The sequence below is a fragment of the Urocitellus parryii genome, chromosome 1 (genome assembly GCF_045843805.1).
Source record: "Urocitellus parryii isolate mUroPar1 chromosome 1, mUroPar1.hap1, whole genome shotgun sequence".
Classification (NCBI taxonomy): domain Eukaryota; kingdom Metazoa; phylum Chordata; class Mammalia; order Rodentia; family Sciuridae; genus Urocitellus; species Urocitellus parryii.
The window spans coordinates 193835788-193857836 of NC_135531.1; the positions used below are offsets into that span (position 1 = coordinate 193835788).

General features: G+C 35.3%; 1 protein-coding gene across 1 annotated transcript in view; it reads left to right on the forward strand.

Moving 5' to 3' along the window:
• The window catches only part of Thsd7b (thrombospondin type 1 domain containing 7B), a 932734-nt gene that overhangs the window by 704696 nt on the left and 205989 nt on the right, over positions 1 to 22049 (forward strand). Inside the window, exon 15 of the mRNA XM_077798343.1 lies at positions 21673 to 21851. Coding sequence (XP_077654469.1) covers positions 21673 to 21851 — 179 coding nt within the window. The remainder of the gene's footprint in view (positions 1 to 21672; positions 21852 to 22049) is intronic.

Consider the following 22049-nt stretch of genomic DNA (forward strand, 5'->3'; position numbering starts at 1 on the left):
CCCAGGTATCTTGATCTCTCTCACGGATTCTTTAAAACCTAAACTGCTTCAAAACTGCTGCTTTGGGGCTGAGGCTGGGGCTTAGCGGTAGAGCGCTCGCCTAGCATGTGTGAGGCACTGGGTTCAATCCTCAGCATCACATAAAAATAAAGGTGTAAAAAATATTTAAAGAGAAAAAACCTGCTGCTTTAGAATATAGTGCAGGCATTAATTGGGCTGTGACTGGATTCCATGCTTTTTTGATGAAGAGAATTCTGACTTCACGGTTGAGGTTAGATGAGATAAGATTAAAGTTAGAGGTAGAAAAACCAGCCAGGGGAGGAAGGGAAACTGGGGGCTGGCGAGGGTGTCCCCAAGAAAGTAGAAAAAGGCAGAGACTGTGGGGATGGGGGGAGGAAGACAGTTTCTGAGAGTCGAGAGGATGACAGTGACTGGAGGTACAGAACTAGGATGGGTCCAGGAATAATTGAAAACTGAGTTACAGATGGATAGTGACACTGACAAGGGTGAAGATCTAGTTTACGAGTAGAAAATGAAGAAAATTTTTGGATGATTTGAACACTGCACAGAACAATTACTAGAGATGAGAAAAAGACTGACATATTTGAAGTCAAAAGAAAAAAAAATTCTCTTGCTTTTTCTCTGATTATAGATTTGAGATATAGGTTTTAGAATAGTTATAGGTGACAACGTAGGTGATAATGATGATGTAGATGTGGGAAGAAATAGTTTGATTTGAGATTGTGTTGGGAAAGTCTGCTTAAACTTCCATAGGAGCTGTTTCTACAAAACTCGGCTGATTAGCTCTAAAATTGGAAGGATATCTATTTGTTATGTCTAAATATAGCTCCACCTACCCCTTGGTTTCAAGTTAACTTTATTCAATTAAATCTAAAACACAAACACGGTCTACATAAGAACATTTCAGAAACCTGAAAATGTATGTAATGCCTCCTCTACTTACAAATGTTTTCATTTTCAGGCTAAATGCCCTGAGTTCTCTGTGCTCTGATTCATATGACAGTTTCTAGCCCTTTTTGTCACTGTGCTCAGTTTTCTTCAATATGTTTCCATTTGGCAACAAACACTTAAATGATAGTAGAGAGAACACAGTGTCCCCGTGTCATTTCGGAGCATGTTTCCTGTACCATATGCTGCAGCCATACTGGACTTCCTCCCACCGTCCCCCACACACCGTCTGTCCTTCCCTGACTCTATCCCTTTATCTATGTTCTTTCCTCAGCTCAGTGTCTAAACCTTTTTAAGGTCAACCATTACTCATCTTTTGAGCCCTAACCCAAGTCATTTGTTTTAGAAAGCCTTTTCTCCAGCTTCACCAGATGGTTTCTATCCTCTCACAGAAAATTTACTAGTACCTTCATGTGAAATATGATTATATTAGGCTTTATCTCTTTGCATGTTATTATCCTCTTCGAGATTGTTAGTCCTGAATTCTTGGCTCTTTCACTTGTTAATGTAGGGCATATATATTGAACACCTACTGTGTGCCAAGAACTATAGTTTGGTTATACAGTGTTATTAAACACTGTGTTAAACAAGGGACTATTATGTGTAATTATAATGTACCAATAAATTTTTTTTTTTAAATGTGACTTTTGTGAAGTTTGGTAGTTGACATATCAAGAAAATATATACACAGGATCCATAATTTGAAATTACCTTAAATGCCATGACCAAAATGACTGGGGTTATACAAGAGAATAACAAAGAATGGAGGACAACATTTAAGTTGGGAAACAGAGAAGACCACTCTATGAAAGAAAATGTGATGTGGGGAAAAAAAATGAAAGATGCAGATAATAGGTAAAGAATGCTTTCTGTCTGACGAGAGGCTCAAATAATATCTTGTGAATAAATGGGAACACGATATTTGCAATATTGTACTGTATTTTTTCCTACTTTGGGCCATTTGAATACTACTTTTACACATGATTTGTTTTGTAAGCCATCTCAAATACTTCTTGATAAATGATATTTACATTAAAATTAATAGAATGAATAATTTAATTGGTAAAATGACTATAGATGCATTTTCAGTTTGCATTGAAAAAAAAATTCCTGCGTTCTGTTTTTTTAGGAACTGCTATAAAGTTTTGTATTCTCCATTCTGAGTGTTCAGGTGCCTTTTGGGTACCATTATGGAGAACTGTGCTTTTACCTGTCTTCCTTTTCACATTAGTTGCAGCTTGTTATTCCAGCTTGTTAAGAGCTCTAAATCTTGATTCTGACATCCAACATATTAGCTATAACTCTCAGCTTTATATCATCCCAGAATTTGATAAGCATGCCATCTGTGTCTTTATCCAAGTTGTTAATCAAAATGTTGAACAAAATAGGACCAAGTATTTCCCATCCGCATTTGGTTGCAGAGAGACATCTCTCAGGATGGCCCTGATCCATTAATCAACATGTTTTGGGGAGCTAGAAAAATCCATCTAGCTCCTTACATTTGTTTTTGAGAGTATCAGGAGAATTTCTGTCAGATTTCTTCCTGCTGATAGCCTTCTTTTTCTTCTTTTCTACCAGTGTGGTAACCCAGTAAAAAGAAATCAGATGACTTTCTCTGACTTGACCTGAGACCATTTTGATACCTGATACCCACTTCTTTATCAAAACACAAGTTCTTTATCTAATACTGCAATAGGTTTGTGTTAAGCCCCTGTAACACTATGCTTCTGGTTAGGCCAAAATTTTCTTGGCAAAGGTAATGTCTCCATGATTTGAAATTGAGGCTGTTATATAACTTTCAAGGAGAATGGGTCTTTTGCCAACTCATAGTTCCTAGCAGGTACTGATGCTGTTCAATAAGCAGACCTTTTAACGTGGGGATGTAATTGCAGAATATATCTTCCTACAGATCTGATCTCAATCTTTGCTTCACTGTGTTTATTTTCCACTTTCTATGTGTTGGTATATGGATAATAGTGACTATAGTTTTGTTCTGCATTTTCTACTTGATTTTCCACTTACGACAATTTGCACCTTCATTCCTCTTCATTCAAGTCTTGTTCTCAGTTTGATACTTTTATCTGTCCATTTGCCCTCTTCTTTTCCAGGTTTGGCTTAAGGCCCTACAATTCAGATCAATTGCAAAACACATTTTTTCCTCTGTTTAAGATGCACTTAACCATTTGCCGGGAAGCCAATTATATTCCATTGTCTAAAAATCTCAACTATAATTTTTAGTTCTGCCTACACTGAAAACATTACTTTCCATGCCCCTCTTCCTTTTCTTTCTCAAAGCTTTTTGCTAAGAAAAATAAATGTTAATATTACCTGTATTTCCTTTGTCCCCATATCTAAGAGTATATAGTCCCAGGAGCCACAATTCAGGTTTTTCACCAGTTACATTCCTTCTCACTTACATTATATAATAGAATTAGCAGAAAATTAATTTGATAAGTTTTGTTTTAGGATGTGCTGTGTTAGGTATTTTGTCAGTTGCTTATGCTATTTTATAATATCTATTTACCATAAATAGACCTCAGGTCCACAGAGCCCCATTTTGCTCTGGTGCCACATTGTAAGAAATCTATTGTTCATATTCTTCATGTAATATAAAGTGGTGGAATGGTGAATCTTCATGCACAGAGATGTTTAAAATACAGCCCTCAGTATTCATATAGGGTTGGTTCCAGGACCCCCACCAATACACAATTCCAAGGATGCTCAAGTCGTTTATATAAAATAAGGTAGTATTTGAATATAACCCACACACATCCTCCTGTATACTTTAAATCACTCTAGATTATTTATACTATCTAATGCAATATAAATGCTATATAAATAGCTGTTGTATTGTTTAGGGACTGATGACAAATAAAAAGGTCTGAACAAGTTCAGAACAGATGCGATTTTTCCCCCAATTATTTTGGATTAGCTGTTGGTTGAATCCCTGGATATAGAACCTGTAAATATGAAGGGTCTACTGCACTGTCTTCTCCAATGTGGCCCCTCTCAGTGTCCCCTGCAGGGCATTGAGAAGAAGAAAAATAACAACAATTATCTTGAAGGTCATGATAATAGCCTTCTGTGTCCTTTTGTTTTATGTCTCAAGTTGAACAAATGTGCTTTATCACATCCCTGGGCAATGTTCTCTGTGGAGTACCTAATCAAACTGATGAATTATAAGGCTATTTTTAATTTCAAAGCAGAACACTCACTGAAGTAACCTCAGGTCTTGGTGCCCATTGCTGGATACTCAGGGAGCTCAGAAAGCAAAGAAAACCCCCTGTCTGTCTCACGAGGAGATATGTAATGGCTCCTGGCTCAGCCTTGATTATTGTTCACGTCTCTGTATCTTTTGGTCTTCTGAATCTGGCTTATGAATCTTTGCCTTCCATTTCCTCCCTTGTCTCTACCATAGTCTCAGTGTCTTGCTTTACAAGTCCTAAGAGAGGATATCAGTTGCTGCATACTGTCCACTTCAGTTCACATGTAACTTTCTTTTAGTTGCAATTCAATTTCATAATTTTCCCTTTCACTGTGTATCCCCAATCCCATTAGTTCCCCTCATATTTAATTGATGACCTCCGATTCAATCTTCATCTGTTTATATAAATGATATGCCCGATATATAGATCAAAATAAGTTATTTACATGCAATTATTTAACTTTTGGTTTAATCTACAAGTGTTATATCCATTCATGTGGTTTTCTTTCTGATAAATGATTATAGATAACATTTATTGAGCATTTATAATATGTGATATCTTTCTTGCTTGCTTTCTTTTTTGCACCAGGAATTAAATCCAGGGGCCCGTAACTTTTGAGCCATATCCTTAGCCCATTTTTTAATTTTTTCTTTTGAGAAAGAGTCTTGCTACATTGCTTAGGGCCTTGCTAAATTGCTGAGGCTAGCTTTGAACTTGTGATCCTCCTGCCTTAGCCTCCTGAATGGCTACAATTACAGGCATGTGCTTTTAAGCCCAGCAATAATATATGATATCTTTAAATGCTCTCTTTATTAACAATTTTTACGTCATTAGTATCAGATACATATGATTTATGTATTTATTTATTTATGTTGGTATATTGAATTATGCATAATAGTGGGCTTTATTGTGACATATCTGTGTGTGCAGATAACATAATTTGATCCATTCCATTTCTCAGTACCTCACTTTTTCTTCTCCTCCTCTGTCCCACTGGACCCCTTCCTCTTGGTCTCCCTTCTATCTTCATGAGGTTATTTTTTTTAAATTTTTAATTCTTTTCTCTCTAAATTCCACATACAAGAGAAAAACATAAAACCCTTGGCTTTCTGAGGCTGGCTTATTTCACTCAACAAGATGCTCTCCAGTTCCATCCACTTTTTTTTTTTCAAATTACACAATTTCATTTTTCTTGATAACTTAATAAAATTCCATTGTGTTTTTATGCCACATTTTCTTTATTCATTTGTCTGTCAAACATACATAGGCTAGTTCCAAAACTTGGCTACTGTGAATTGTGCTGCTATAAACATATGGGTATACATGTATCTCTATGATGTTGCTGACTTTAATTACTTTGGAAGAATCCTGAAGAGTGGGTACAGCAAGGTCATATGGCATTTCAATTTTTAGCATTTTGAGGTACCTCCACAGTGATTTCCATAGGAGTTGTACTAATTTACAATTGCACCAACAGTGTAAAAGTGTTCCATTTTCCCTGCATCCTCTCCAGTATTCATTATTACTTGTATTCTTGATGATTGTCATCTAACTGGAGTAAAATGGAATTTCAGTGTAATTTTGATTAGCATTTCCCTCATGGGTAAAGATGTGGGGAAAAAAAAAAAAATATATATATATATATATATATATATAATTTGAATTTCTTATTATGAGAAAAATTCTATCTCATTCATTTATTGATAAGGTTAATTATTTTTTAGCATAAAGATTTTTGAGTTCTTTATATAGTTTCAATATTAATCCTATGTCAAAAGAGTAACTGGAAAGGTTTTCTCCCACTCTGTAGGATCTCTCTACACTGTTAATTGTTTCTTTTGGCTGTGCAGAAGCCTTTTAATTTGATGTGTGACATTTAGGAGCCCGCAAACAGGTATACTATGATACAATAAAGAAAATCAACAAAGAAGCAGGTTAAGGGCATGTCAAACGTGGTTTCTCATCCATAAAATTTGGTTCTAGAGCTTATCTCCTGATCAGCATATTTAAATTCTTCTATTTATGGTACTATAGATGCATTAGTTTTTTCTTTCGGGATAACTGCATAGTTAGTGCTGTTTGTACTCAGCATTTTATATTTCTTTCTTATTAGTGATAAATTATTTAGGCTTCGTTCAACTATAAGACACTCAGATAACACTGTTATGAACAGTCCTACAAAGCTCTTTTGTGTTGTGTCACTAGAAGGCTAATATAAATATAATTTTCAAATAAACATTTAAGCAGGAAAATAATCAAGAAAGAGAAACACATTAAAATGTTAATTGTTGGTGACCTTTGAACAGTGTGACATTTAGATATGAGGTGTTCACCCCAAATCATGTGTGAGCCAATGCAAGAAATTTCAGAGATGAAATGATTAGGTTATGATAGCTATAACATGATCAATGCATTAACCCATTGATAAAGATTAACTAGGTGCTAACTTTAGGCAGGTAGGGTGTGGCTGGAGGAGGAAGTTCTCTGGGGTCACACCTTTGGGGTATATATTTTGTCCCTGGTGAGCCAAACTTAGTCTCTCTCTGCTTCCTGATTGTCATGTCCTGCGCTGCCTTCCTTCATCACACCCTTCTGCCATCATGTTCTGTCTCACCTTGGGCCAGAGCAATGGAATCAGCCATCTGTGGACTGAGAACTTTGAAACTATAAGCCCCAAATAAACTTTTCTTCCTCTATGTTGTTCTTGTCAGGCTTTTTGGTCACAGCCATTTAAAAGCTGGCTAAAACAAATGAAGATCATATTTTTTCTTTCTCCAACTCTTTTCTCTTTATGCTTTCTATTTTACCTTTCCCTACATTTAGATTTGAGTGTCTTATGGAATTAAAGCCAGAGCCAAATTTTTACCTCTGTAGCCTAGATATTGTGCCGTTGAGTTTTATATATGGATGAATTGGTTTCACTGGATTATTTTAAACAGCAGCAAAGCAAAAATTCACACCCTAATATATTGTAGATGGTACTCAGTTTTCTTGAATGATAAGAATTGAAAAATTTATCTCAATTTTATCCAATTTTCTTGAAATCATCATTTGGAAACACTAGCATGAATAGTATGAAGTATACTCTAACCTCAGACTAATTCAATTTCCTGGGCCAGAACTGTACTTAAAATATGTATAGCTATAGCCTTAATGTCTTAAATTCTGACCTGACTTTTAAAAAAAGAAAATAAAGCTGATAAAATGAAAAGGCTTACTCACCACATTGGCCATACCTTATTGTTTCAGGCATATTCTGCTTAGATAGTTGGCACAGCAGGTGGTCTTGCTTGTGCCCTCAGTGATCAATGTTCATCTTTAAGAAGATAATAAGTTAAAATAGATCCACATAAAACATGTTTGCAAAGAGTAGGAGGCAAACCAAGGAAACCGTCTTTGACACTTTCTGAGTTTTAATCACCACTGTGTGAGATTATTACCACATGTTGATCAGTGTGAAGTTATAGAATTGCACATACCCTTAAAGCAATGGAAGCAAAGAATTATGAAGTCCCTGCAAAAAGATTGGACTTCTATGTAAAAGCAAGATAGGGAACATGAGAAGAGGAACATGATTGGGAAGAGTTAGGGTTTGATGATGAGTTCAGTGTTTTTTCTTCAAGGTATTATGACCTCATCCCCATCCACAGTGTCCTTCAGGCTCTCTTTAACATTTTAAATAATTTTGTTGATTATTTAAAATTACTTAAGCTATTGATTACCATATATCAAATGTTAATCATGGCATGCTCAATTTGTTGGATCAACAAATAGACAAAAATTCATAGGCTCTACCCTTCCCTGCATTCCACAGAGGTTTTCACCTCGGGAAGTAAATATTATTCTTGGAAGACTTTAAGATGTTGGGTATTTTTCTGTATGGTATTTATTGAGGTGGAACTCATCCTGCCTCGTTCAGATATTGAAGATGATGTTATTCACATTTTGTTGGAGATCAACAGTAGTAGCAGCAATACCTAATCTCTTTTTTTGCCCAGACCCTCTGATCTAGAGAGCAATTCTTGTAGTAGATGTGATCATTATCTCCATTTTACAGACGAGAAAAGTGAAGCCTAGAGAGATTCATTTTCAGGCATCAGATAATGCCACAAGTAATACATATTCAGGTTGATATCAGCCTTTCTAAGGCCTATTTATTATCCATCATGGCACTGGGCCTCTGTATTAGAATCAGGAAGTTATCCCTTATACTGTGCACTGTGACGTCAGCATTATGTAGTATTCTCATTTGATCCTCCACATAATCTGATGCAGTAGGAACTTATCCCCATTTTATAGATGAAGGAGTGCAAATATTGACTATAAAGATTGAGACAGGAAATATATTCAGTTTTGTGAGCCACAGGGCTTCCGTCATAACCAGTCACCTCTACTATTGTAGTGTGAAAATAGACATAGGCAATGCTTAAGCAAACAATGGAGGCTTTGCTCCTAATAAAACTGTACTTAAAAAACAGAATCCGGATTTGACCTGCAGGTCAAAGTTTGCCAGTGCCTAATATAGATTTTAAAATTGGAAGTTAGAGAATTTAATCAGCTCATGTTGAAATGGGATGTGGGCCTAGGTCATCCATGTGTTCAGGTTATCTTCACTCTCTTCTCTCTAATAGTCTATATTATGTACCCCCAAAGATATGCTTAAGTTATAAACCCCAGTATCAATGCATGTGACCTCATTTACGAATATAAGGTCTTTGTAGTTATAATTAAGTTAAGGAACTTTCAATGAGTTCATTCCAGGGTTAGAGTGGGCTCTAAATCCAGTGACTGGTGTCCTTATAAGGGAAAGAGATTTGAGATACAGAGACACAAAGGGAAGACAAACAGGCAGACACTGGAGATATGCTGCCACAAAACAAGGAACATCAGGGAACACCAGAAACCAGAAAAGGCAGGGGAGGATTTTTCTCCTATAAACTTCAGAGGGAGCACAGCCCTGGCAACACCTTAATTTTCAGACTCCTGGAATACATCAGAATGAATTCAGAAGGCTTTATGGCAGAACTAGAGAATACATTTTTCTTATCTTATGCTACCAAGTTTCTGTTAACTTGTTATAACAGCCCTAGGAAACAAATAAGCTCTCTTTTTTTTTCTGTTGAATTTTGCTTTTTCTTCAGTGAAATACTGTTGGATGCTCATAATACTTTTCCTTGTTTAAAAGACCTTCTGTCTGTGTGAATTGGGATTATCCACAGTCCCCTGACTCTTCCATTAGTGTAGTTAGAAGATTGCTGACTATTTAAATTTTCCTAGAGAATAAAATTAAATAAGTAAATAAATGTATATTTCTTAACTTTCTTGTAAAACCATTAAATAAAAGTGTAGGATATCTGCTTGCTAGTTGAAGGCAGGAAAAGCCTAAATATAAATTTCTAGATTAGATAATGCACAATCTATTAGGAAACAAATTTATTGATAAGTAAAACAAATTCACCAGTATGAGTGTGCTATATAAATCAAGCCTGGGAGTTATATTTAATTTTGCACCTTGGCCAGGGTTCAAAGGTTTTTACAGTAACTTACAAGAAGTTAATGTACTGTGAATTCATTCCAGTACATTGATTTCTGCATTATCTCAGTGAAAGATGCAGTTCTTTGGCAAAAGCAAACTTTTGGAGGTAAATTTTCTTTGGCATATAATCCATAATTGAAAATTTGTAATCATGTGTTTCCTTGTTCTTGAATACAAATTGTTGTTGGAATGACCAAGCAGTTCAGCCAAAAAAGAAAAAAAAAGAGTCTCATCTCTGAAGTTGTGTCCACACCCTATCACACTGTGAACTTTGCTCTGTGCTACAAGACTGATTTGGAGAAGTTTGGCTCTGAATGTAAAAGGCTTGCACTCACCTCAATCTAGATGTTCATGTGGTTCCAGGTATTCTTCATGTCTCTTGCTGCCATGTGTGTAAATGCCAGTGTGGTAGTATACAGGAGACTAATGGCAGCAGAAGTCTTGTCACCTCAGGAAGCTGAAGCTTCAGGAACTTGTACTTGCATGAACCCGTTTCAAATCATTGCACCTACATTTGCATCCCTTATTTTATCTTTGTTTAAAAATATCCTCCATTATATAACCTTCTGAGCCCAAACACCCAGCTCCAATAGCAGCTAGTAGTGTAGAGAGTCTGGCTTTTCCTGAAGCTGAGATTCTTTCAAGTAACAAACATGGTGAGTGAGAGAAGGAGGTCTCTTAGTCTTCCATTTTTTTCTAGCCTCACCTGTATCTGTTTTCATATTGGCTATCTGAGTAAGCTTTTACTTTGTTTTAATGGGGATAGAAATCCTAGGTTAGGTATGTTAAAGGACTGTGAAGGCACATATCATTTGAAGAAGCCTGTTATTCAGTTCCAGTGGTTGGTAACTATGCTGGAAAGGGAACTCCAGATTATCCACATTTTCAAAAGAAGTTGTAAATCTTTATTTTCATGTAAAAATCACTTGATTTTGAACTCTAGAACTCTAATGCAAAAATTAACAACCAAATAAATAAGCAGATAGACAATAAATAAATTTATGGTCATGGCACAATATAATGGCTGTATTCAGGTCACAGCCTCCTCAGGGACAAAAGAGATGAACCTAAAAGAACAAACACTCTTCTTCTAAGCTTTTGTATTTTGGAATCCCATGGAATGCAATGGGGTATCTACCTACTCATAAACTGGATATGACTGTCAGAATGTGTTATGTTAGACTTAGCACTTGTCAAATGAAGCTGTTGAGGGGAGATTTCACTGGTCATTTTGAAGACAATCCTTTCTCCATTTAGATAACATATTAGCCATGTGTACATGTCACAGTTAGTTAATTATAGAGTATTCCTTCATCTTTCATGATATTGTTTCCTAATAACATCTGTATCTCTTTTTTTTTATTTCATATAGTAGAGGGTATTTTAAAGTCTAGGTTTTTGTTAGTTCACTTCTGAGTTCTCCAGTCATCTCTTAACCAAGTGCCCTGAGCTCATACTACCTTTTCTTCCATCCAGCAGCATGCCAGAATTAATTCCAGCATTCTTAATCAGGTTTCTAAGCCTATCATGATGACCTCCAGTCTGGTTCCCCACTAACCCAGCCAAATTTTATACTTGTCTTCAAATTTAAGTTCTTGTATAGAAGTCCTCTCTATTGAGGGGTTAACTTCCATCTTCATTTAATGTGATTCCTCCCTTGCTTAGATTGCCATAAAAATTCTGCCATGCTATGAAAGTTATTTATTTTAAGTGATATATTTAGAGTTTTGCTTTAGGGATATAAATATGGCAGCCGATCAGACATGGAATGGATTATGAGAACGAAATTTGAGATCTGGAGTCCAGTTAAGGGGCCATTATAATGGTCTAACTGAGAGTAATGAGTGTCTGGCCTTGGCTGCTGGCAGCAGATTTGGAAAGACAGAAATGGACTCAAACAACAGCTGATTTACTGACCCAATACAAAAATCTCTCATTTTTGTCAATGTTATCCTAGCCTTTCATTTACATGGAAATGATCTGGAATGAGAAATGACATCCGAATTTGAAAGATATTACCCTATAATTTCTCTGCTAGAGCATCTTAACAGAATTATATTTTCTATCAATCACTAACCCCCAAAACATGATAAAGAACATTTCTACTTTGCTATATAGCTTTTAGTAGTAGTAAATTATTAGTATGTAATTTATATCATATGTTAATTTTCCATAATGTTCTTATTATATCTTTTGACCTTATATATTATAGGAAATTACAAAGAAGACATACAGTTACATTTTTATTTTAATGCAAAGAAACACAACTATTATGGTTTAATATTTTATCCCAGATCACATAAGATCAGACCTTGATTTATCATGTTTATTACTAGTTTTTTTAAATAACAAATTATAAATGTTCCTTAGTTATATATAATACACACACACACACACAACACACACAATATAGGCTTAATTTTTGCAAAGTCATATTCTCATTTGATAGTGCTGTTGTTCAGACTTTTTAAACTGCTTATATAACAATGTTATTTTCTCAGAACACCATACAGATTCTTAAAATACTCTAAATATCTGTTTCACAATGCTCTGTATTCTTTTTGAATGTATACTTTTCTCTGCCAATATTGGTAAGTGATTTTATAGTTTCAAATGAAAGAGACACATTCAAATCTCAGTGACTGAAAGTCACAGAGTTCACTCACTATCTGTGTCTATCTCAGGTTGGCTGGAAACTCTGTGTCACTTTCACTCCAGGACCCTGATGTATAAAACAGCACTGTACGGGACATTGCTGGCCCTTGTGGCATAGGGAAAGAAAAACTATGGCTAATAATGGTCCAGACATATCTTAAACTTTCCACTTAGAGGTGCACACTTCATCTCTGCTTACAGTGTATTTGTTAAAGCAAGGTATGTGATCACACCTAACTTCAAGGAGGAGGAAAATGCATTTGTACTGGGTATCTGAGAACTGAGCTTGAAATATTTAAAGAATAGCTTGATGAATGTAAGATGCACTCCTAGATAACTCCTAGAAGTTTTAAAGGAAATATGAAGTACAGAGTCTGTAATACAGTTAAAGATGCAATTCTCTCAAGGCAAGAAGATGTAATGACAAGATTTCATATAGGTCCTTGAAGCCACAGTTCTAGAAATTTCTCAGTAGTATCAACTTGCCAACAATCTGTGTGCTTTTATAGTGCTGAAAATGACAAGTTGCTGATGCGATTAACCATTAAGTCAATTTAATTTTAACAACACTTATTTATAGTAAGAATAGAAACTGTGTATGTGTGGACCTAACTGAACAGTTCTGATTGTTATGTGTCAGTTATACCCCAATATCCTCAATATCTTTTCAGAACAAAAAGAAGAAATAAAGAAAAAACATCTCTCTTCTATGCCTGGAGGAAACTGGCACAAGGGAATTAATGTTGAAAGTCTGTCTATATGAGCAACTGCAGTTCCTGATTAAATTGTCTGGATGATTCAATTTAAAAGATCTGTTCTTTATATTGTTATATTAATTTGGCACTGAGACATTTAGTTATAGCAAGTGAACTAGTTTGAGCAATTAGTCAAAAACCTGCATCTACTATAATAAGTACTTTTTACAAGAATTAAATTCTTGTAAATTTAAATTAAATTAAAAAGAATTAAAGCTGAAATCCATTCATGTTGCCTCAAATCATCATAGAATTTTGTACATATTATTTGTGTCATAATTTGATATACACATATAATCAAATGTATGTGTCATATAACTGATTATAATTTTTCTCTTATTTATAAAACTGATCTTTTCCAAAATATAAATTTCTTCAAAGGCAGGTTGATTCTGTACCTTGTCACTCTAACACTAAAGAGAGCATTCTGAGATCATAAATTTTTTTTTTCTTGGTATATGAATATCTACCTGGAGTCTGGATTCAACTTCCCTTTCTACTTCTTTAAAGTGTATAAAAGGAAACTTTTGGCCTATGTGACTTTGAATAACTTAACGGCATATAAATCTACATTTAAAATAAAGAAAAGTAAAAGTAAATTTAATCACACACACAAACACATGCGTATGTGTGTGCCAGTGCACACACACACTTTTTTGGGCAGTACTAGGAATTGAGCCTGTAGCTCAAAGTACTATACGGTGAGCTACAACCACAGCCTTTTATTTTGCTTTTGAGGTAAGATCTCACTAAGTTTTTCAAGCTGGCTTCAAATTTTCAGTCATCTTCCCTCAGCCTCCTTAGTAGGTGGGATTACAGGTGTGCATCACTGCGCCTGAATTGAGTTATATTTTTAATTAAGGATACTGGTTAACATCTACCTGATTTCTTCAGCAGAGGTAGTGACAATTAATAAGTAATTGTGCTGTAAAAGTAACACAATTTGGGTTTTAAGGAGTCTAGTAAACCTTTTTTGTCAATAAATTATTTGAACTTTGTGTAACTTCTATATTTTAAGTATCTTATAGGATTCTGGATCCAAATGAGAGATGTTGGTAATTTTAATACATCACCATCTTTTCAATTTTATAACATGCAGTAAAAATATTTTTCTACTTAGTAGGGAGTATTTTCAAAGACTTGCACCTAATAATTCAAAAATTGATAGATAAGATAGATATAATAATAATTTAGGCACTTTCTCGATCTTCCCTCCCAAGCCTCACAGAGACCTTAATAGGGTTGGAGCCCTCTCTGAGAGTATAGAACTGCTGTTCATAAGCAGTATTTCACAGTCAAAGATAAATTCTCCAAAGCCACCCAGTTGTATTTGTTCTATACTTCCACCTGCTAATGGATTGATATTCTAAATAAATATTTAGCACCATCAGTTTCTCCCTTGAAAAGTATGACAACAGCTGGGTGCAGTGGTGCACCTGTAATCCCAGTGCTTCAGGAGTCTGAGGCAGGACGACTACAAGTTCAAAGCCAGCCTCAGCAGCTTAGCAAGGCCTTAAGCAACTCAGTGAGACCCTGTCTCTAAAAAGTACAAAAAAACAAAACAAAACAAAAGGCTGGGGATGTGGCTTAGTAGTTAAGCACTGCTAGGTTGTTCAATCCCTGGTACCAAAAAGAAAACTATGGCCAAGTATTGATATAACTTCTCCAATTGTCTTTCTTGGACCAATATTAAAACATTTCTCCCCATTTTTTCCCCATCTCTCTGAAACAAATATACTTCAAAAGCTAACAGGAGCTTTGTAGTAGGGTACACTTTTTACTAAATGAATAGAATAACAAATTCTAATAGCCCTGAAATGTACAAACTAAAACAGCAAATCTTTAGTGAGAAATGAAACATGATATCATTTTAACATAATTCTCCCAGATCTTAGTTTGTTAAACATTTAAGTTTTCTCTCAAAAGTTTTTGAGATTTTATTATGTAATGTATGTTTTCTTTTTTTTCTATTTTTATTTTTTTTAAATTTATATATGACAGCAGAATACATTACAATTCTTATTACATATATAAAGCACAATTTTTCATATCTCCAGTTGTACACATAGTATATTCACACCAATTCGTGTCTTCATACCTGTACTTTAGATAATAATTATCATCACATTCAATCATCATTAATTACCCCATGCCCCCTTCCTTCCCCTCCAATCCCTCTCCCCTATCTAGAGTTCATCTATTCCTCCCATGCTCCTGCTCCCTATCCCACTATGAATCAATCGTCTTATATAAAAAAAAAATGGCATTTTGCTTTTTTTGGGATTGGCTACCTTCACTTTCACTTAGCATTATTTCTCTAACTCCATCCATTTACTGCAAATTCCATGATTTTATTCTCTTTTATTGCTGAGTAATATTCCATTGTGTATATATGCCACATATTTTTTTTATTCATTCATCTATTGAAGGGCATCTAGGTTGGTTCCACAATTTAGCTATTGTGAATTATGCTGCTATAAAAATTGATGTGGCTGTGTCCCTGAAATATGCTGTTTTTAAGTCCTTTGGGTATAGACCAGGGAAAGGGACAGCTGGGTCAAATGGTGGTTTCATTCCCAATTTTCCAAGAAATATCCATACTGCTTTCCATATTGGCTGCACCAATTTGCAGTACCATCTGCAGTGTATCTCTCAGTATGCACAAAACTCAACTCAAAATGGATCAAGGACTTAGGAATACAACCAGAGACCCTGTGTCTAATAGAAGAAAAAGTAGGCCCTAATCTCCAGCATGTGGGATTAGGCCCCAATTTCCTTAATAAGATTCCTGTGACACAAGAATTAAAATGAAGAATCAATAAGTGGGATGGATTCAAACTAAAAAGTTTCTTCTCAGCAAAAGAAACAATCTATGAGGTGAATAGAGAGCCTATATCTTGGGAGCAAATCTTTACTCCTCACACATCAGATAGAACACTAATCTCTAGGGTATATAAAGAACTCAAAAAGCTAAACACACACACACAAAAAAAAAACCCAATCAATAAATGGGCCAAGGACCTGTAGAAACACTTCTCAGAAGATGATGTAAAATCAATCAACAAATACATGAAAAAATGTTCATCATTACTAGCAATTAGAGAAATGCAAATCAAAACCACTCTAAGATTTCATCTCACTTCAGTCAGAATGGCAGCTATTATGCATACAAACAACAATAAGTATTGGCGAGGATGTGGGTAAAAATGTGTGTGTTTTCTAATGCTGTGTTTCAATTATTGAGCACAAGGTTAGTACATGTAACCGGGACTGTCCAATAAGACATATGCTGTCACTTTGCATGGTAGAAAAATATAAGGGAATTAACATAGATTATTTTATCAGGTTTACTATCATCAGTATTTTCTTTCATATGCTTTAGAATATCAAATTTGGATATTATGCTTTAGAATATGAAATTTGAATGTTATTCATGTATGTATTTGAATGTTAGAAGGGTGGGAGAAGAAATGCATATAAACAGTTAGTCAACTTTGCATTACCATGATCAAAATACCCGACCCCCCCCCCCAAAAAAAAAAAAAACTTACAAAAGGGAAAGTTTACTTGAGGCTCACTGTTTCAGAGTCCATGATTGCTAACTTCATATCTTTCACGGGGAGGTGGGTACTGGGGTTTGAACTCAAGGGCACCCAACCACTGAGCCACATCCCCAGCCCTATTTTGTGTTTTATTTGGACCTACCACAAGGCAGAATATCATGGATGAAGGCAGAGGAGATAAAACCTATTCAACTCATGGCAGCCAGGAACCAGGGGAGGGAGGTGGAGAGAAAGAGGGAGGAAGAGAGGGGGGGGGGAGGTGGGGGCTATGGGAAGGAGGGAGGGAGTGGGAGGGAGGGACCACAGACTACAGGGAAAATGAACTATTCCAGGGCATGCCCACCTCCTCCAGCCACACCTCACCTGACTACAGTTACTTCCCACTTAGTTCAAATTAGGATGGATTGATCAGGTTACAGTTTTCACAATCTGATAAATTTACCCCGGAACATTCTTCTGTTAAAACAGGAGCATTTGGGGAATACCTCATATTCAAATCATGACACTAACTAGAAAGTAGTTGTATTAAAGAGATTACCTTGTTCAGGAAACAGTTTGGATGTTCATTGTGCTGACCTTAAAGAGGTCAGTGTTAGAGGATTAGTAATATTGTTTGAAAATGAGTTCCATTCCAGGTTCCTGGGATTAAACTCCTTTTGGTATGTCATTAAATTAATATTTCTGGTTTTAACATAGATAGAGATACTATAATGGATCTTTTTCACTCCATCTTTATCCATAGTCAGATTTTTTTGTGATTCTATTATGTAATGTATGTGTTTTGCAAATTGGGTGCATGCTTTACTGATTATTCTATTATGACCACTTCATACTCATATGCAGACACCTAAAGTAAAACACTAAAGCATCCTTAGACAACGTAACATGATGGTTCAAGCCATGTGTTCTGTATAATCTGTAGTATTAAATACTTATTGGTAAAAACACTGCTGTTCTCATAGCAATTGAGATTAGATTTATGAGAATGTTTCCAGTGAAGTATTATCTAGATGGAAACAGCTATTCTGCGGTATATTTTGTGGAAATGAGTTTTACAATACATCAGTAAGGTTTCTATAGTTAGAAATTGGAATTCTCATCAAGGAGGTTAACCTTGTAATTGTTATATTCATCATTGTGTTGCCAAAAACTGTGAGTATTAAGTGTGAGGGTAAAACTAATCCTTTCAATGATGAGGTAGGTATATGAATATGTAATTATTAATAGCTCTAACTGTGAAATTTCCTTTGAGGTCTATTATAGCATGGGGATTTTTCTGAAAAAAAATAAATAGCACTGTCGCTTAGTCCTTTTGAATTTAAAAATTATTTTATACTCATTGAGAGAGAAAGTATTGCTAGAGGCTTGCAAATTAAAATCCTTCAATATGTAAGTATAGATGAAGATGATTTAAAATTTTATTTCATTAAAAGAAGGACTCAAGGGCTAGGGATATAGCTCAGTTGGTAGAGTACTTGCCTTGCGTGCATAAGGCCCTGGGTTCAATCCTCAGCACAATGGGGGGGGGGATAAAAAAGAAGGACTCATTCTAAAGATACTTTATTTGTTTAGACACTCAAAATATTTAAAATTTATTTAAATGAAATCTTCTGGAATTTCATATTTGCCTATTCTAAGCTCACCTGCCATGAAGGTGAATCCCACCTAATTTCCAACCATATTCATTTCATTTGGTAGCTAATGAAATCATTAAATGACCCAGTTTCTCTGTAAAATTATACAATGCCGTGTCCTCTCTTTAGTTCTTTATGTATCTTTTACTATGTACTTAATACTGAATTGGTGATCAGGGTCCCTTACAGATGACTATAGAATTAAAATTATTAAACAGTAATTAATTTATTACTTTTGAACAATTATTCTTTTGCAATCTCAAGAATCTTTTCCTGATGACTCTTATTTTGGGTATATTTTGTCTTCAGAGAACAACCAAGGAGAGAAAGTCCTAATAAAGTCCAAAGTTCTAAAGAGATAACAGGTGAACAATGAAGACTATGCCTTATGTAGGAAAATGGATGCCTTTTCTATTTTAATATGAGGGAAGAAAAGAAAGACTAGGAATAGATATAGATATATTTATAAGAAATTGCAATTGAAGGAGTTCACATTAAATTTTTTCTGTCCTCCCCCCATTGTGGAAGAGGTTAATTTCTTTCTGTTCCCCACCCCCACTGTGGAAGAGGTGATGGTAGAAGAAGAAATTTGAAGACAGAGGTAGAAGGTTTAGGGGAGCTGTTAGGCAAAACAAGAGTGAGAAGAAAACTCAAAATAATGACCAGGGAATTACAGAAATTCGTTGAAAAAAGAGTACCAGAAAAGTGGTGTTAGCATTTTCTTCATCTCTCTTTGTCCTGCTTTAAGTGCAGAGAAAGAAGAATGGATTGACTGACATCCAAGATTTTGCCAGTTAAGCATGGCCAAAGGATGCGGGGACAGTGTTCAACTATATTGGCAAGAGAGAAGTTGAAGTAATAGATAAGGGACATTTAATTGGTTAGGGAAAGAACTTCTTTTATATGAGTAAAGGTATAACAATTTTTGGAGATGATGGAGTAGTCTGTGTAGATAGAATTTGAGATACAGGAGAGGGAAGAGCCAGAGATTAAAAAATCAAAACAAAACTCTGAGGTTCTTTAAAAATTGACAATGCCTGTGTTCCAAATTTCTTGCTAAGTTGGTTATAGTACATCTTAGACAATGGAGTTATATTTTACAGAGTAGAAAACCTTTGCTTAGAAATATTCTTAAGCAACTGGGTTTGGTTTGGTTTTGTTTTTGCAAAGCAGGTTGTCATTTTCTCTTTAAGACAATAGAAGCAGCAAAGATTGTAAAGAAGGGAACAGTATAAGTCTTTACGTACTTAAAATATGTTTTTCCTCAGAGTTATTGACAGATAACAAAAGAGGACAATTAGGCAAATAGGAAATTCATAGAACATTGCATCCTTCTGGGCTAGGAGTGATCAGATCTTAAAGGAAGGACTGACAAAGAAATTATAGAGTATGTATTTGTGAGCTTTAGTATTTATTTTACTACATGTACTAATAGATGTGTAGAATTATAAAACAGGGTGTAAGGAAATAAGATAATATGAGATTTTTATTTTGATAATTTCTTAGATTTTAATGGGCCCAGACTGCAGCTCAAAATAGTCTTTATTATCTCAGTTTCCATGTGTCAGGAATCCAGGGATGGTTTTCTCTAAATCCTCAGCTTAGGGATCTTACTCAACTATCAAGGTGTGGCCCAAGGATGAGGACTTATTAGAGTCTGGATTAGGAAAAACTCCCCATTTAAACTCTCAGGTTTTGGCCAAATTCATCTTCATACACATATAGGACTGTTTTGTTTGTTTATTTTTGCTGACTGACAGCCAAGGGCTACCCTCAAGATCTATAGGCTGCTTGGAGTTCCCTGCCATGTCACTCCATTGGCATGTTGTAGCATGGCTGTTTGCATCTTTAAGGCCAAAAAGAGAATCTGTCTACAAAAAGGGACTGTTCCTCTTTTAAGATATTTCACCTGATTAATTCAAAGACACGCAAGATATTCTCCCTTTTGATTAAGTCAAACTAATTAACGAATTTGGCACATTAATATATTTCCCTTAAAAATTATTAGTACATAATAATTATACAGAATAATATGTTTCATTGTGACATATCCATACATAAATGTAATATAATTCGTTCAATTTAAGTCCCCACTACTTCCCCATTCCCCTCCCTCCTCCCTCACCCTGGTCCCCTTGTTCTATTCTTCTGGTCTCCCATATATTTTTATGGGATCCATTTTAAAAATTTTTTTTTTTGACTTCTGGGTTCTTCATATGAGAGAAAATGTATAACCTTGATTTTTTGAGTCTGACTTACACCATTTAACAAGATATTCTCCTGCTCCATCCATTTTCCTACAAATTACATAATTTCATTCTTTATGGCTGAATAAAATTCCATTGTATATGTACATGTTTTCTTTACTCATTTATCTGTTGACAGATGCCTAGGCTGGTCCCATAACTTGGCTATTGTGAATTAATGCTGCTACAAACATGGGTGTGCGTTTTTTGTGTAGTATGCTGAATTTAGTTATATTGGGTAAATGCCAAGTGGTGGCAATAGTTCAAAGACATGAAGAATACAAGAGAATTATAATGCTTTTGAAGGACATTAATGATATCCACTTTAGACATGTAGCAAATTGGGCATCCAATAATAGTGACTTCATAAATGGTATACAATTCAGTTAGAGAAATCAGGATTAGAGACATTTACTTGGTAGCAATCAGTAGAGGTGAGCATTGAAACAAGGAGATCATCCAGAGAAAGATTATAGCAAGAGGTAGTCCAAATAGTGGAGCAAGAACAAGTAAAACTGGAACTTCTGTAGCTATACTGTAGTCCGTATGTCTTGATTCCAGTGCAATATCCTATTATACAATTTTTTATTTTCCTTCTACTTTCTTCTTTCAGTAATATCCTGCCTTTCTTAATTTGTGGTCTGTTCTCTGTTCTTGTTCTACTTTCAAGTTACACTGCCTGGAAGTGAGAATCAACATCTATATTAGTGAAAGCCTTGGTGGTCACAGACAGAAGAAAGATTGACTCTATTATACTTCCTGTTCCAGAGGGTGACTTTCAGGATTGTAGGATGGAGAACTCAAGGCCCAATAAGAGAAGATGGCCCATGAACTGCTTCATTCTTTATCAGAAACCAAAAATAAATGTACTTTTTCCTGTCTCTTCCATCTCAGATTGTCTATGAAGTAAACAGAATAGCACACGTTTGAATGCACATGTAATCACATTGATTTATCTCTTAAAACTTTGGTATGTTCATCTAAGTACAAGACTGAAGCCACTGTAGCAATATTTTTTTTTAAAAAAATTCTGAGCTCTAATAGGAAATAGAATTTGATAAGAACATTTTAATCAGACTTTCCTCCCTCGTCTTAATTCTTCTTTCAGGTTACATTCAAGAAGAATGTGTCATCCCCTGCCCATTTGATTGCAAGTTAAGTGATTGGTCTAGCTGGGGTTCTTGCAGTTCGTCTTGTGGGATTGGAGTGAGAATTAGATCCAAATGGTTAAAGGAAAAACCTTACAATGGAGGTCGACCATGTCCCAAACTGGATCTCAAGAATCAGGTAAAGTGCATGGAACAACAACTACAAAGCTAAAAACTCTCCTCATTGCTAATTCCTGTTGAAATTGAAGTTGTCCTCTTACCACAGGTAGCTTGCTGAGCTTGGAAGAAAGATGAGAAGGGCATAAATTAAGATAATAGAACCAGTAATAGAAGCTTTGCCAGCTCAGAGGTAACATCAAGACCAAATTGATGTACT